Raw genomic sequence first — 16,783 nt, forward strand, 5'->3', positions numbered from 1 at the left:
GAAAAGACGACATCTCAGTAAGTGAGAGAAGCAGCTAGTTGTGCAGGAAAATACTGATCTTCCTCCTCCTCACACCATCTGTAAAAACCAAGTGGGTTATAGATCTTAATGTGAAAGGCTAAAGGCAAAAAAGCTCTAGAATATAATACAGGAAAGTGTCTTTATGACCGTGTGGCAGGATAAGTTCTAAAACATGTCACCAAAAATATCACTGTGAATGACAAAGTGTGCTATACTAAAAATAAGAACTTCTGGTCCCAAGCAAACGAAAAGGCAGTCCACGTTCTGGGTGAGAGAACTTTAGAAATACCCAACTGATGAAGGCTTGTAGCTCTGATATGTAAAGAATTTATAGAGAACAATAAGAAAAAGACTGCCTAAGGGAAAAATGGGCAAGGAATTTGGCCAAGCACTTCACAAAGGAGGATATACAAGTGGCCAATGAATGAGTAAGAAGATGCTCAGTCTCATTCATCAGGGAAGTGCATGTCAAAACTACAGTGGACTAGAACCCACGACAAAGCTCACCCATCCTCTGCACAGGCTGAGATAAGACCCAGGAGCAAATATTAGTCAAACTGTGGGTGGCAGGAACCCTCGTATACCGTTTGGACATTCGTTATTGAGTTGAAGGCGTACAGACTCCGTGAACGAGCCATTCCACGCTGGCTTGTGTGCCTGACATAAGGCACTCAGTGTGTGTGCTGGGACACACGGTGTTATCGTGTGTATGCTGCGGCACGTGTGCAGAAACGTGAACAGCATTATTTGTAGCCGGGAAACTAGAAACAGCAAAAGTGTTCACCATCAGTAGGATCTATAAAATATAAAATATGGATACAACGGAATTCTACATGGCAGAGAAAATGAACCAGCTGGAGCTACACATACCTATAGGAATGAACCTCGCAGACGTAGGTGAAAAAAGCTGGACACAGACTAATACACACGTCAGTACCCGCTTACATCGAGCCAAAAGCATGGTACGGGAGGGTGCGGGAGGGGACAGGCTGCAGTGGGGAAGGGCCCCACCCTCCAGGCGCCGCACCGGCCTCCGCTCACGTTCGCCTGCGGCAGTTGGTAGAGCTGCACGTGTGTCCTTGTTTGCATGAGTATTACGGACTTTTCCGGCTGCTCCATGGCCTTCTCCAGTTTTCTTATCTTAACTTTGTGCTACTTGGGTAAGTGTCGCTTTTATTCTGTTCCAAATTGGTTTTGTTTCACTATTCTAGATTTCTGCCTTCAAGACTGTTTAATATTTTTAAAGGCTGTTGAATTTTTTGAGGAAAATCCAATTTTAAAACAATACAGCTATGTTTTGTAATACTCGGATATTTTAGATCTAGCCTGCTGTAATGCGAAGACCCCTAAATACAGTAGCTTAAATAGTTTAGGTTTACTTTTTTCTCGCATGATAGTACAGAGGTAGCAGTGGTCCCAGCTGGCAGGCGCCTGCTGTAATGCGAAGACCCCTAAATACAGTAGCTTAAATAGTTTAGGTTTACTTTTTTCTTGCATGATAGTACAGAGGTAGCAGTGGTCCCAGCTGGCAGGCAACTCAGTTCTACAAGTCACGGAGAACATGGGGTCTTTCCACGTTGTCACCATGTCATCCTCAGGGCACTGGCTTCTCTCCTGGTCAGAGTTAGACCACGCCTTTATTCTAGCTCACAGGAAGAGGGCAAGTGATTTTGTTTTTGTTTTTCTCTTCTAATAGCAGCTATTGAGATATAATCCCATGCCATATCTTCACCCATTTGAAGTCTATGACCTAGTTGTTTAGTGTGTTCACAAAGCTGTTCCACATCACTGTAGTCTGTCTTAGACCATTTCGGATTCCTTTTAGCAAGAGAGAAGTCGCCCACTGTAACTCCACGTACATCTGTCACCTAAAAGTGAGCCTTGAGCCCACACCACGTTGCAGGGGAAGCTGGGAAGGGCAGTCTGCAGCTGGAGCTGGGAGCCTGACCACAGTTACCACAGCATGGGAGAAGGGGAGAGTCGCTGGGGAGGCATGTCTGCCACAAGTAGCAACCCCTGTCTCTGTCCTCACAGGTGTGATAGCACAGAAAAGCTAAAAGCTCTTCTGCCAAGATTGGAACAAGAGCTTAAGGACACAGCGAAGTTTAAAGATTTTTATCAGTTTACCTTTTCCTTTGCTAAGAATCCTGGGCAGAAAGGTTTAGGTGAGTATACAACCCAGATATGTAAGATACCTGATCTTGATATGGTAAGTGGACGTGATTGATCAACATAGTTTCAGTATAGTCAGCTTCAGTGTTACTGTCCCTCGGTTGGTTTCTTTTTTCTCCACTGATTTGCTCTCCATGTTGACTGGCTAGTTTGTAGTACTTTCTACCTGAAAGCCTCAACCAAAACCTGTCTCCTACCTTCTGGTTTTAAATATTTAAATTGTGAAGTATGAATTAATTTGTAAATATTCTATGTCCTCTCATGTTGGTATCTTATTGACTAATGGGTCAGGGTAGTATCAGTTAGTATCCATAGCCTGGATGTTTGCAACTTGCTTCCCTGTGTGGTGTTTACTAGCTGGGTCTGCTGTCTGGCTGATGGTTCTGTTAAGATTGGCTAGGTGACGTGGCTTCTGACCAGGTCTGGAGATTTAAAGTTCACCTACTTGAAATCTGCTCCGCTGTGCGTTGAATCACATCTCGGGACTCTTCTTCTTCTTTTTTTTTTTTTTTTCTTTTCTGACCAGTAAGGGGGTCGTACCCTCGGCATGGTGTCATCCGCACCACACTCAGCCAGTGAGCTCACCGGCCATCCCTATATAGGATCCAAACCCTCGGTCTCGGTGCTACCAGCACTGCACTCTCCCGAGTGAGCCACGGGCTTCTGCCGGTGCATGACTTTGCTGTAACATGACATGTTTTCCTACATATTGTATGGCTGGAAAATTTTGAACTTTAAGTATTAGGTTTGAGTTTTTGGTTTATTTTATTTGTTTTTGTTCATCTTGCACCTAAGCACTGTATTGTTTATTTCTGGTTTATCTCTTTCTAAAAATGAGTGCTCTGTTGCCTAGTGTACAGACCTTGTTTTGGGTCAGTGAAATCTCTTACAGGTTTTGAGTTGGGGAATTATATGGTCTTTTAAATAAGGATTAAACAGGTATACTATAAAGTATGTTTTGAAGAACTCCTGTAAATGAAAGCAATATTTTAAGATGACCAAACATTACTCAGGAAACTGGAAAATGCTTGAATACTCCATAGATAGAAAATCTACCACTCTCGTTTGGCTTTTCATCCCGATTCCACACACATCTGGCTGCAGGTGTGCTGTCTCCCTTCGGTGTCTCCCACGTCTTTCTCCTCTCCAATGGCTGTCATCAGGTCACCTGTGATGCCGGCCGGGGGGAGGCACGCCTTCTATCGTAGATTTGAGGAGCTAGGCAGCTTTCTTTCCTTAACAGTTTCCTACGTCATATGGTGGGGATTGCTTTCTTCTTTTTATTTTTCTTCAGCGTTGTGGGTTGCTTTGTTTTTATGTTGCTGCACTGGACTATGACAGGGCTCCTGTCGAGCTCCCTGTCCTGCTGGCTAGCACTCCTTTGAAATGGCTTTTCTTGCCCTGGTGCCACCTCACCTGCAGCTCAGAAGCTGAAAAAAGCCTGTGCTGTGAAGGCCGCGTTTGCTTGAACAGCTCCACTACAACCTCGGAAGGTGGCAGTGTTGTCGGTCCCCGTGGGAGCTGCGGGGAGCACGCGCAGGTGTGTTTCCTGGTCAGGAGGGCAGGCGAGCATCACAGATAGGCCGTCATTGAAAGGCAGCAGTGAGGAGCTTCCGCCACCACAGGGCTCGGCACCTTCTCGTGTGGTCACGATGACAGTGGCGAAGGGAGAGATGTCTGTGTCTGATACCCGTGTTTGTGCAGACACGTTTGGGGCGATGTCGCTGCAGGATCGGGTGCTCGGGCCAGGTGTGCAGGAGGGCAGGCCAAGGCGAGGCCACCAGCCGCCTAGTCTCGGGGGAAAGAGCGGACGGCAGGCTGCTGGCTCAGACCACGCTTCCCCTCGGAGACAGCTGTGCTCACACGGCTCAGGGAGCGCCCAAAGGAGCCCCTGCCCTGCGCTGCCTGCTGCGGCCTGGCGTCTGTCCCTGGGGACGAGCCCGCCCTGGACACTGGCGGGGAGGGGCCGTGAAGAGGCCACCAGTCATGTTGGTACAGGCCCTGGTAAAATTAGAATTTCAGGTGATTCTAGCCAAGTCAGTGCAGAGTGGAGAGTAGAACTTCACACGTCGTATTCTGGGAAAGTTAAAATGCTTGGTGTACTTAGAAAAACTCTCGGAGAGTGCAGCTTAGCTAATGACGTCTCGCATGGCGTCCCTACCTCTGCCACTCGGGTGTCCACACACATGTTCCGGTCTGGGATAGGCCGTGTGGTTCCTGCTCTAGGTGCTGCTTTCGTCCTTTCCTTATTGTCTGGAAAGAACAGTGGAAACTAGCATTTACTAAGCAGGCAAATGCCTTCATTAGGGGTTCTCGGCCAATCCACACGTAGTCTTATCCCCATTTTTTAAGCAGGGAAATCAAAGCTGAGGAATCGAATGGCTTATCTAAGGCATGCATTCAGGAGGTGAGAGCAGCATTGCAAACCCCTCAGAGACTCTTCCAGTCTCTGCAGTGAGACCTGAGCGTGTCTCGGGGCGCCCACCAGATCTCTCCCTGCATATCACACACCTCCCTGGAGGACGGCCCGGCGTCCAGGTTAAAGCTCGACAGAGCCAGGGACAGGGCAGTTCTGGGCTCTGCAGATGAGGGAGAGCAGAGCTGTGTGGGGACCCTGTCATTGTCAGTGTCACCCCAGCAGTGGAATTCTGAAGGTCAGGAGGAAGAGTCAGGCCTCCGTGGCCTTGCCGACCCCTGCCCTGGCCCAGCCTTCCTTCGTGGCGTTTTTCTCTGCATATCTCCAGCTGTTCTCAGGACTCTCAGGACCCACCTCTGACTCTGCCTCTGGGCTGGAGTGTTTGCCTGGTCTGCCTGCGCCTGGCCCTTTTATCTCGTTCAGAGCCATATGTCATCGTTTCATGCTAGGCCCATGTATTTTTTGAGTAAATAATATCACAATTTTGAAAGTCCTTAAACAGTTCGTTTTGGCACAGATAAGTCCATCTGAATTTTTAAAAGACACCAAACACTGACATGAAAACAGCGGTGATTTTCCTGTGTGCCGTGGCTTCGTCTGCCGCTCTCACAGAGGTGTTTGGGGCGGGTGCTGCGTCCTTCTCGACTGCCAGTCAAGGCAGCTGTGGAGTGGCAGGTAGACCTAGAAGGTGTGTGCTGCTCCCCCGAGAGGGTGGTCCATGCAGAGGGAAGAGGGACAGCTGGGGATGGCTGGGAAGAGCCAGGGGCCGAGGCTTGTCCTGGGCCCTTCTGGGGTAACTTTCCACGTTAGCTCCTCTATCAAGGCACTTGGGCTACTAGCTGCTGCTTGGTAGAATGTTGTAAGTGGTGTTGTATGTTTTGATTTGTTCGGAAAAATTTGTAAATGTTATGAGCTCTGTGACAGCTCGTAGGGAGGCCAGTCAGATGACGCTGTTGTGAATGTTCAGCTGTGTGACCGAAGTAGAGAGGCTGGGTGGCTTGTTCACGTGGCAGTATGAGAAGCACGTGATCATGCCACGTCACTCAGGCTGTCACTAACTGGCAGCTGAACATAGAGGCCAGGTGCTACTGGCCTGTCGTGGGCAGGAGGGTCCTGGTGTCTTAGCTATGGGGACATTAGCTGCTGCACCCAGTGCCTGGGTCCACTGCTTAACTAGTTAGGTTAACTAGTTAGGGGCTGCAGACGGATGGTCTTCCACCCTTTTCTTTTCATTTATCTGTTGGAATGATCTTATAAAGGCGTGCTTTCCATCTCCCGGTGTTGTTCTCCAGAGTTGCTGTCCTTTGAGAAGGGCAGGACAGACACTGGGTTCTGGCCGCTGTGTCCCGGTTCTCGGGAGTATGCTTTTTCCGGGCTTCCGTCGAAGGTGACCAGTGAATGTCTGTTTCTTCACATCCCTGTGAACTCGTGGGTTTACGCACTGGGAGGCAGGTCGTGTCTTCCTTGAGGCTCGGGTGGGCCAGTGGGGGCCAGTGGGGCCTCTCCGGGTCAGCGCGGGCCCTTCTGGCGCGGTGCCGGTGCTGCTGCCGCTGCCGCCGTCTGCAGGGCAGGCTGTTCTGGGCTCGTGCCGCACACTCTGCCCAGACCCAGGCTCCCTCCTTCCTCCGGGAAGACCTGGCTTCTGTTAGTGGAAAATGGCCTCTTGAGACTGTACTCTGGTCACTGGCAATGCTCGTTCATACTGAGTGGTGATCGTTTCTGGGCTTCTTCAGTAAGCAGCGCTTCATGCTGCTGCTCTTCATTCCAGTTGTTGGTGGTGGTTGCTGTTTTACTTAAGTTTGTCTGTGTTTGTCCTTCTACCTGGCCCTCCAGGGCAGAGGTGACAGCAGAATCAGTGTGTCATGTCATTATTTGCCATATCCCACGTTGCACATACCACAGCCTCAGAATTATGATGCTAACTCTGTCTCCACCGATATCATTACTGTGGATAGTAAAAAAACCCCAAAAAACCAAAAACACGTTCTTGCCCCATTTTCAGAAAGTAGCTTGAGCGAATCTTCACTGTGAGCACGCGGCCCGCGCTCCGCTTCCGCCTGTCACAGGCTTCTCTGTCCCACAGGCAGCTGTCGCAGGCTTCTCGGTCCCACAGGCAGCTGGCACCCGGTGCGGGCCCAAACCCATTCTCCGGTTTTTCTCAGTTTTCTTTCTTTGCGTATCTTACTGTGTTGCTCCATTTTCTTTGGGCATAGAGCATTGTTGTTGAATAGTCTGATGATAATCTAGTTTTCTGTACCTTGTAAGTGACTGCTGTCTTTGCCCAGATGCCCAAAGCATAGTTTTCCTTTCTCTTTAAAGCCCAGTAATTTTACTAAGATGTCCGGGTGTTGTTCATTCAGTCAGCGCTCTCAGATATGCTGTGTGCGCTTTCAGTAAGTAGTTCTTAATCTTTTTTTTTTTTCCTTTTTGTCTTTTTTCGTGACCGGCAACGGATCGCAACCCTCAGTGTCGTGCCTGTACCGGACCGGGACCGGCAACGGGATCGCAACCCTCGGTGCTGCGCCTGCACCTCGCCCAGCCAGTGAGCGGCCAGTCTGTACGTGGGATCCGAACCCTCGGCGGGAGGGCCACCGCGCTCCCAAGCGGCGCACTGTAGCAGTGCACCACCGGGCCGGCCCCTTAATCTTTTTTTATTTCAGGAAAAAATATCCTTGAATTATGGTTTTTAGCATTTGTTCTGTTTCTCTTATCTAGTTTTAGTTTCTACAGAGACTCGTATTATCCGTATAATGAGTTAGATCTTCTTGAGCTGTCTTCAGTGTGTGTTACTTTCTTTGCAGGTTTTTATCTGTATTTCATGTCTTTTTATTTTTAAAATGATCTTCCTTTTTCACCTTTTTCTGTGAGGCCACTATTTGAGTTTATTTGCTCGTACACTCCTTCTAGTCTAGTAACTTCCAGAATGATTTTCCTTTGTTTCTAATTCTTGAGTTTTGCCTGATTCATGAGTTTTCTGATTCTGATTCTTGGTCTCTAGCGCCTTGCTCATTTCTGAGTGTCTGTCGCCTGTAGTGGACTCGCGGCTGCACCTCTGACAGGCCGCTGGCCCCACGTGCGTGTGTCCTCCAGGACGGCGTTCCATGTGCGTCGTCTTTTTCTTAGGTGGTGTTGTATGAGACTTGCTCTCAGTGCTGTTCTGCTCATCTTTACAGGAGATTGGCTTCTTCAACGTTTAGAAGGTCAATGGTTCAGGGCAGCTCTTTTGACTTCACAGAGCTTTCTCTTCTGGATGTGTGTGCATGTGTGCACATGCATGTAGTTTACAAAACTGGTGTGTGCTTCCCCAAACTTTCCAGCTCTGTTCCTCTCCCGACTTTTATCTCTTTTCTTGTCCCTGCTGCTCCTTTCCTGCTCAGCCTGTGCTCCACTCCCAGCTGTTTCCCTGCAGTGTGAGTCCCCATTTGGAAGCTGGCCCTGGTCAGTAGGTTTTCAGGTTTGTAGGAACTGACTGGCCTCAGCCCCTCTAGCTGTCATGGCAGAGCCCTGACTCACAGCCACAACCCAGAGCGAGGTCCTGTCCCGGCCCAGCCCTGGCCTGGCCTTGCAGTGATCGCCTGCAGCTGCCCCAGGCCCTGCTGTTCCCACAGCCCCGGAGACCCTAGCCCCTGGCTCTCCCCTGCACACACACATGCAGGTGTTGTTATAGGTAGTGGTTCATCCTCTACGGCTCATAATTTGGGTTCCTGATGTTACTTTCTCACCTAAACTTATTGTAAATGTTGTCTGCAAGGTTTTGTTTTTCTGTCTAAATGCTGTGTCTGTTTTTATGTGAGGATTTGGGGAAGTTTTAAAACTATGCTGCCTGTGCTGCCACCTTTCCAGGACCCTGTCTAGTGTGCTGCAGGGTTGAGTTCTCGTAGATTGCTCGTCTGAAGGAGAGAAGGGAGTGGCTGAGCACAGAACTGCTCGTTTCCAACCAGTCAGGTCAGGAGTCCCTGGAGTTTTTTCCCTAAGACTGATTTTTTTTTTTTTAACCATTTTAACTATTTTTCAGTGTACAACTGAGTAGCATTAAGGATGCTCACAATGTTGTATGACCATCACTAGTACCCATCTCCAGAGCTTTTCCATCTTCCCAGTCTGGAGCTCTGCCCCCATTAGACACTAACTCCCCACCCCCTCCCCAGCACTTGGCACCCACCTTTCCTATTCTGACTCTGTGAACTTGATGACTTTAGGGACCACATAAGTGGAGTCTTAACAGTATCCGTCCTTTTGTATCTGGCTTCTTTCACTCAGCATAATGTCCTCAGGGTTCATGCGTGTTGTAGCATGTGTCAGAATTCCCTTCCTTTTTAAGGCGAATAATATTCCATTGTATGCACCGCATTTTGTTTATCCGTTCATCTGTCAGTGGGTTCATCTGTCAGTGGACATTCAGGTTGTTTCCACATCTTGGCTATTGTGAATAATGCTGCTATTTTGGGGGCTAAAACTTGTTTTTTATCTTTTCTATTCCACTCTATTCCCTTCTAAGAAGCTGAGGCAGAATCGTCATTAAAGTTAAAACCTCTCTCAGTTTGCGGTCTGATTCCACAGTAACTATCAGCAGTATTCTCAAGAAAACATCACCGGTCTTTTCTAGAAACTAACCAGCACGTAGAGTAACGCACTGGAGTAGCGTGGGGTAGGCTCACTGGGCGTTCTTGGTCCTCAGAGCGGAGGACGGGCCGTGTTGAGAACACCTGGCTGTTTCTGCTGTGGATGTTATTTCATCTTCTACCGTCAGGTTTTTTTGTTTGTTTTTTTAACGTCCCCGTTTCTCGGTTTCCCCCCCTCCGTCTGCACCCCCATTTTCCTGTCCTGCTCACCTGGATGGTACTTCTGTGCATGCTTTTCTAAAATGTGGATAATTCAGGTTTGAGTGTAATTATTATTACTCTTCAGAGAAAAATTTAGGTAATACTTTACTTTTAGAGGCTTATCTAGCTTCATTTTTCAGAGTGGCAGCTAGTCCAGTCTGAACTGTAAATCACTGATTGTCAGGAAAGGACATCTTGAGATCTCAGGGAGTAATAAAAACAGTGTTTGTCTATTTCACTCTGTTACTCTGATGTCTTCAGTATAATCTTAGGATAATTAAGCTTCTGTTAGAAATAGTCATTTGTATTTATTGACATTTTGCAGTTTAGGAGATTCCTTCCTTTTAGTATTGAAATGAAAAAAAATGTTGAAAAGTGAGGGTTAAATTCATTTAACATTCATGTGCATGTCTTGTTTTTAAGAATTTTTGTCTTATAATGCCAAGTTAACTTGCCAGATATGAAAAAGTATTAAGGAATTTTCCAGGTCCTTGGGAAGGGCGGTGTGCAGACCACAGTGTCAGCATCAGCATCACTGGGAGCTTGCTGGAGACAGATTCTCAGGCCTCGCTCCAGACCCACTCGTGGGTTAGTAACTACCACATAACAGACCACCTCAGAACTTAGGGCTTCCAATGACAATCGCTTTTATGTCTCATGATCCTTTAGGTCCAGGACCCATGTGGGACTCAGCTGGGCAGCCTTCTGCTCCGCATGATGTCAGCTCAGTTCACTCAGGAGCATTTCAGCAGGTGGCTGGGCTGGGCTGAAACGCCCAGGAAGGGCTGCATCTTGAGTCTGGTGTGTGGGTTCCACCACTGTGGGCTCTCACCTGGGCTTCCTTATAGGGTGGTGGCCTCAGGCCAGAAGGGCTGGTTAGGTGGAGGCTGTGCAGCCCTGCAAACCCAATGTTATCACATTCAACGTACATTTTTAATTACATAATAATTTCTAAGAGGTTGTAAATTAGAGTCTGAATTAGTCACCCAGTTTAAAGTTACAAAATTTATTTTCTTTCTCCATGAATATTTCAAAGAAGTTTAATATAAGGGTAAGGAGTGTTTTGAAACATTTTTGAGATGGGGCCTAATATGTTTAGCCTCTGTTTTATAGATTTCCTTAAGCATCAGGCAGCAGAATAGGCCGACAAAAGCTACAAATTTATAGTTTATCCTTCAGTTCCTTTACTGAGAACAAAAGATTATCTTCTTACTCACTTTATTTCTGTAGATGCCTAAATAAAATGTTTTATCAAAATCATTCACTAGAGGGGCCGGCCCGGTGGCGCACTGCTACAGTGCGCCGCTTGAGAGCGCGGCGGCACTCCCGCTGAGGGTTCGGATCCCACATACAGACCGGCCGCTCACTGGCTGAGCGAGGTGCGGGCGTGACACCGAGGATCGCAACCCTCGGTGCTGCGCCTGCACCTCGCCCAGCCAGTGAGCGGCCAGTCTGTACGTGGGATCCGAACCCTCGGCGGGAGGGCCACCGCGCTCCCAAGCGGCGCACTATAGCAGTGCACCACCGGGCCGGCCCCTTAATCTTTTTTTATTTCAGGAAAAAATATCCTTGAATTATGGTTTTTAGCATTTGTTCTGTTTCTCTTATCTAGTTTTAGTTTCTACAGAGACTCGTATTATCCGTATAATGAGTTAGATCTTCTTGAGCTGTCTTCAGTGTGTGTTACTTTCTTTGCAGGTTTTTATCTGTATTTCATGTCTTTTTATTTTTAAAATGATCTTCCTTTTTCACCTTTTTCTGTGAGGCCACTATTTGAGTTTATTTGCTCGTACACTCCTTCTAGTCTAGTAACTTCCAGAATGATTTTCCTTTGTTTCTAATTCTTGAGTTTTGCCTGATTCATGAGTTTTCTGATTCTGATTCTTGGTCTCTAGCGCCTTGCTCATTTCTGAGTGTCTGTCGCCTGTAGTGGACTCGCGGCTGCACCTCTGACAGGCCGCTGGCCCCACGTGCGTGTGTCCTCCAGGACGGCGTTCCATGTGCGTCGTCTTTTTCTTAGGTGGTGTTGTATGAGACTTGCTCTCAGTGCTGTTCTGCTCATCTTTACAGGAGATTGGCTTCTTCAACGTTTAGAAGGTCAATGGTTCAGGGCAGCTCTTTTGACTTCACAGAGCTTTCTCTTCTGGATGTGTGTGCATGTGTGCACATGCATGTAGTTTACAAAACTGGTGTGTGCTTCCCCAAACTTTCCAGCTCTGTTCCTCTCCCGACTTTTATCTCTTTTCTTGTCCCTGCTGCTCCTTTCCTGCTCAGCCTGTGCTCCACTCCCAGCTGTTTCCCTGCAGTGTGAGTCCCCATTTGGAAGCTGGCCCTGGTCAGTAGGTTTTCAGGTTTGTAGGAACTGACTGGCCTCAGCCCCTCTAGCTGTCATGGCAGAGCCCTGACTCACAGCCACAACCCAGAGCGAGGTCCTGTCCCGGCCCAGCCCTGGCCTGGCCTTGCAGTGATCGCCTGCAGCTGCCCCAGGCCCTGCTGTTCCCACAGCCCCGGAGACCCTAGCCCCTGGCTCTCCCCTGCACACACACATGCAGGTGTTGTTATAGGTAGTGGTTCATCCTCTACGGCTCATAATTTGGGTTCCTGATGTTACTTTCTCACCTAAACTTATTGTAAATGTTGTCTGCAAGGTTTTGTTTTTCTGTCTAAATGCTGTGTCTGTTTTTATGTGAGGATTTGGGGAAGTTTTAAAACTATGCTGCCTGTGCTGCCACCTTTCCAGGACCCTGTCTAGTGTGCTGCAGGGTTGAGTTCTCGTAGATTGCTCGTCTGAAGGAGAGAAGGGAGTGGCTGAGCACAGAACTGCTCGTTTCCAACCAGTCAGGTCAGGAGTCCCTGGAGTTTTTTCCCTAAGACTGATTTTTTTTTTTTTAACCATTTTAACTATTTTTCAGTGTACAACTGAGTAGCATTAAGGATGCTCACAATGTTGTATGACCATCACTAGTACCCATCTCCAGAGCTTTTCCATCTTCCCAGTCTGGAGCTCTGCCCCCATTAGACACTAACTCCCCACCCCCTCCCCAGCACTTGGCACCCACCTTTCCTATTCTGACTCTGTGAACTTGATGACTTTAGGGACCACATAAGTGGAGTCTTAACAGTATCCGTCCTTTTGTATCTGGCTTCTTTCACTCAGCATAATGTCCTCAGGGTTCATGCGTGTTGTAGCATGAACGTGTCAGAATTCCCTTCCTTTTTAAGGCGAATAATATTCCATTGTATGCACCGCATTTTGTTTATCCGTTCATCTGTCAGTGGGTTCATCTGTCAGTGGACATTCAGGTTGTTTCCACATCTTGGCTATTGTGAATAATGCTGCTATTTTGGGGGCTAAAACTTGTTTTTTATCTTTTCTATTCCACTCTATTCCCTTCTAAGAAGCTGAGGCAGAATCGTCATTAAAGTTAAAACCTCTCTCAGTTTGCGGTCTGATTCCACAGTAACTATCATCAGTATTCTCAAGAAAACATCACCGGTCTTTTCTAGAAACTAACCAGCACGTAGAGTAACGCACTGGAGTAGCGTGGGGTAGGCTCACTGGGCGTTCTTGGTCCTCAGAGCGGAGGACGGGCCGTGTTGAGAACACCTGGCTGTTTCTGCTGTGGATGTTATTTCATCTTCTACCATCAGGTTTTTTTGTTTGTTTTTTTAACGTCCCCGTTTCTCGGTTTCCCCCCCTCCGTCTGCACCCCCATTTTCCTGTCCTGCTCACCTGGATGGTACTTCTGTGCATGCTTTTCTAAAATGTGGATAATTCAGGTTTGAGTGTAATTATTATTACTCTTCAGAGAAAAATTTAGGTAATACTTTACTTTTAGAGGCTTATCTAGCTTCATTTTTCAGAGTGGCAGCTAGTCCAGTCTGAACTGTAAATCACTGATTGTCAGGAAAGGACATCTTGAGATCTCAGGGAGTAATAAAAACAGTGTTTGTCTATTTCACTCTGTTACTCTGATGTCTTCAGTATAATCTTAGGATAATTAAGCTTCTGTTAGAAATAGTCATTTGTATTTATTGACATTTTGCAGTTTAGGAGATTCCTTCCTTTTAGTATTGAAATGAAAAAAAATGTTGAAAAGTGAGGGTTAAATTCATTTAACATTCATGTGCATGTCTTGTTTTTAAGAATTTTTGTCTTATAATGCCAAGTTAACTTGCCAGATATGAAAAAGTATTAAGGAATTTTCCAGGTCCTTGGGAAGGGCGGTGTGCAGACCACAGTGTCAGCATCAGCATCACTGGGAGCTTGCTGGAGACAGATTCTCAGGCCTCGCTCCAGACCCACTCGTGGGTTAGTAACTACCACATAACAGACCACCTCAGAACTTAGGGCTTCCAATGACAATCGCTTTTATGTCTCATGATCCTTTAGGTCCAGGACCCATGTGGGACTCAGCTGGGCAGCCTTCTGCTCCGCATGATGTCAGCTCAGTTCACTCAGGAGCATTTCAGCAGGTGGCTGGGCTGGGCTGAAACGCCCAGGAAGGGCTGCATCTTGAGTCTGGTGTGTGGGTTCCACCACTGTGGGCTCTCACCTGGGCTTCCTTATAGGGTGGTGGCCTCAGGCCAGAAGGGCTGGTTAGGTGGAGGCTGTGCAGCCCTGCAAACCCAATGTTATCACATTCAACGTACATTTTTAATTACATAATAATTTCTAAGAGGTTGTAAATTAGAGTCTGAATTAGTCACCCAGTTTAAAGTTACAAAATTTATTTTCTTTCTCCATGAATATTTCAAAGAAGTTTAATATAAGGGTAAGGAGTGTTTTGAAACATTTTTGAGATGGGGCCTAATATGTTTAGCCTCTGTTTTATAGATTTCCTTAAGCATCAGGCAGCAGAATAGGCCGACAAAAGCTACAAATTTATAGTTTATCCTTCAGTTCCTTTACTGAGAACAAAAGATTATCTTCTTACTCACTTTATTTCTGTAGATGCCTAAATAAAATGTTTTATCAAAATCATTCACTAGAGGGGCCGGCCCGGTGGCGCACTGCTACAGTGCGCCGCTTGAGAGCGCGGCGGCACTCCCGCTGAGGGTTCGGATCCCACATACAGACCGGCCGCTCACTGGCTGAGCGAGGTGCGGGCGTGACACCGAGGGTTGCAATCCCGTTGCCGGTCCCGGTCCGGTACAGGCGCGACACTGAGGGTTGCAATCTGTTGCCGGTCACGAAAAAAGACAAAAAGGAAAAAAAAATTATTCACTAGAGAATTAGAAGAGTTACTGCTTTTGTTTCTTTGCTTCATGAGAAAATTGAGAGAATATGAAATTATATTGAAGAAGATAATAGCCTCTTCAGGAAAATCATTAGATTGTATGAACATTTCAAATAGACTACACACTATTTAAGGAAGTTATTTGAGGGCTTCCTAAAAAAGGAAATAAAGCAAGAAGAATAATTTCATGACCATAAACCAAAAACAGGGCATTCGATTCATCATTTCCAAAGTATATTTATCACGTCGTCTGTCTCCTGAAGGATAAAATCAAATTGAAGAGATCGGTGCAGGGCTCCAGTAGTTCCTAGAAACAGCACGGACAGCAGGGAAAGTGGATTGAGAGAGAGATCAGTCCTATGTCCTTCAGATGTGTGTGTGTGTTGAGATTGTGCGTACTCTGTTTCTTTCCTGAAAGATTATTCTTTACCCTGTACTCAACATATGGTCAACCTAATAAAGAGGATAATTAAAGTTACTTGACTCTTTGTTTTAATGTAAGAAACTCAACATAGTTTTATACTGGCTAGAGTCTGGAATCAATTGGCTTTGAGAATCTTGATTTTTGAGGAAGTAAAGTTTCATGAAAATTAGTTAATTTCTGCATCTGCCCTGAGATTCTTTTCTGACAGAGGACACATCTTCATTATCTAATCCTAAATGGAGCGTCACAGGCATGAAGTTTAGATAATAATACCTTCTTCTAACATTTTCTTAGGAGAGAAGGAAAACAGCTGCTATAAAGACATAGCCCTGCAGGAGTGACTGCTCCCGACGTCAGGAGTGCCACTTGGACTTGCTGCTGTTGTTGTTTTGCAAATGGCTACGTCCTTAGGACAATATTAAACATTTTTACATAGATAATATTAAATATTGAAAATTTGTACCTTTACTTTTAGTTGTGTGATTTACAGAAATGCAGATCAGGTGCTTTGTAAGAAAGGTTTCTAGGACCAAAACTAATCCAAAATTAGCTAGATTAAATGTATGCCATAAAACTTACTCTTCTTTCCTCCCCAGGTTCAACCCCATTTCTCAGTGTGAGCTTTACATCATTAAAATGAGTCGAATATAGATTTCAATTAATGTTCTTCTAAGTGATAAGGACATAGACTTATAAGCAGAACAAGACTAATCATCTTAGAATTGTACTGTGGGTCTCATAGGTAAGGTGTAGAGAGTTGTTCCATGTGTCAGTTACTGGAACTTTCTTTCTGATTAAGACGCGAGAGTGCGTAAGACTGATAAAGGCTGTATCGAACCCTTAACACAGGGAATACAGGATTTTATTTAAAGGTGATCACTACTTAGACATCTCTTGATTATCTGTTTTTAATAGTGACTGACCCTGGAAATCTCAAGTTAGAGCTCCAGGTTGAATAATTTTTGTCCTACTGGGATTAAACCAGGTTTAGAAGAAAATCTTTTGAAAAGTGTTTAATTGGGTATTTTGCATTTAAACTACCCTATTACGTTAATATATTTGTTAATCTCCTTTTCACTTTAGTTTGTCTGACACACACACATAAATGTGTAATTAGGAAATTATTTAATGTAACTTTTTATTTCCTAAAACTGGTGAGTACGGTGCAGTGTGACTAACGGTGGCCAGCTTGAGGAGGCAGACGCTTCCTGTGTCACTACATCATGCATATAACAAGGAGCAGTTGTTAAACTTCCAGTGAAGGAGGCTAAATCAGTATTCCAAAAAGTATAGATTGGAGATGCTGTTCTAACACAGCCATACACTCAGGGTTCATGGGCCATGAGACGTCGTCTTAAGATCGAGCCCTGCAGCACGGATTTGTATAGAAGTCATGAAATAACCACTACCTTCCAGTCAGGGGAAAAATGAGGACATGGGCTTTGACTGATGGTGCTGTCTAGATTTTTAAATGTCCTGCTATCAGTGGCAGTGCTTTTCCTGTCATGTGCTGGTGCGTCTGGACTACGCAATGAGGAGTTCATAGGCCTCGCAGCGCCTGTATAATGTACTCATGAGTCAGATTCTGCTTTAGTTCGTGTGATGACCAGGCAGGCCTATTTGGGGGATAGTGTGCTTTCTAAACAAGGTGTTTAGCTCACAGTTCATCATTTAGAAAGGGGAGTGT

General features: G+C 46.1%; 1 protein-coding gene across 1 annotated transcript in view; it reads left to right on the forward strand.

The window, feature by feature from the left end:
- The window catches only part of DCUN1D2 (DCN1, defective in cullin neddylation 1, domain containing 2), a 31,255-nt gene that overhangs the window by 9,802 nt on the left and 4,670 nt on the right, over nt 1-16,783 (forward strand). The window contains exon 3 of the mRNA XM_008572924.1: nt 2,056-2,186. Within this exon, the coding sequence (XP_008571146.1) occupies nt 2,056-2,186 (131 nt within the window). The remainder of the gene's footprint in view (nt 1-2,055; nt 2,187-16,783) is intronic.

The sequence above is a fragment of the Galeopterus variegatus genome, unplaced genomic scaffold (assembly GCF_000696425.1).
Source record: "Galeopterus variegatus unplaced genomic scaffold, G_variegatus-3.0.2 Scaffold848, whole genome shotgun sequence".
In the NCBI taxonomy this organism is placed as follows: Eukaryota; Metazoa; Chordata; class Mammalia; order Dermoptera; family Cynocephalidae; genus Galeopterus; species Galeopterus variegatus.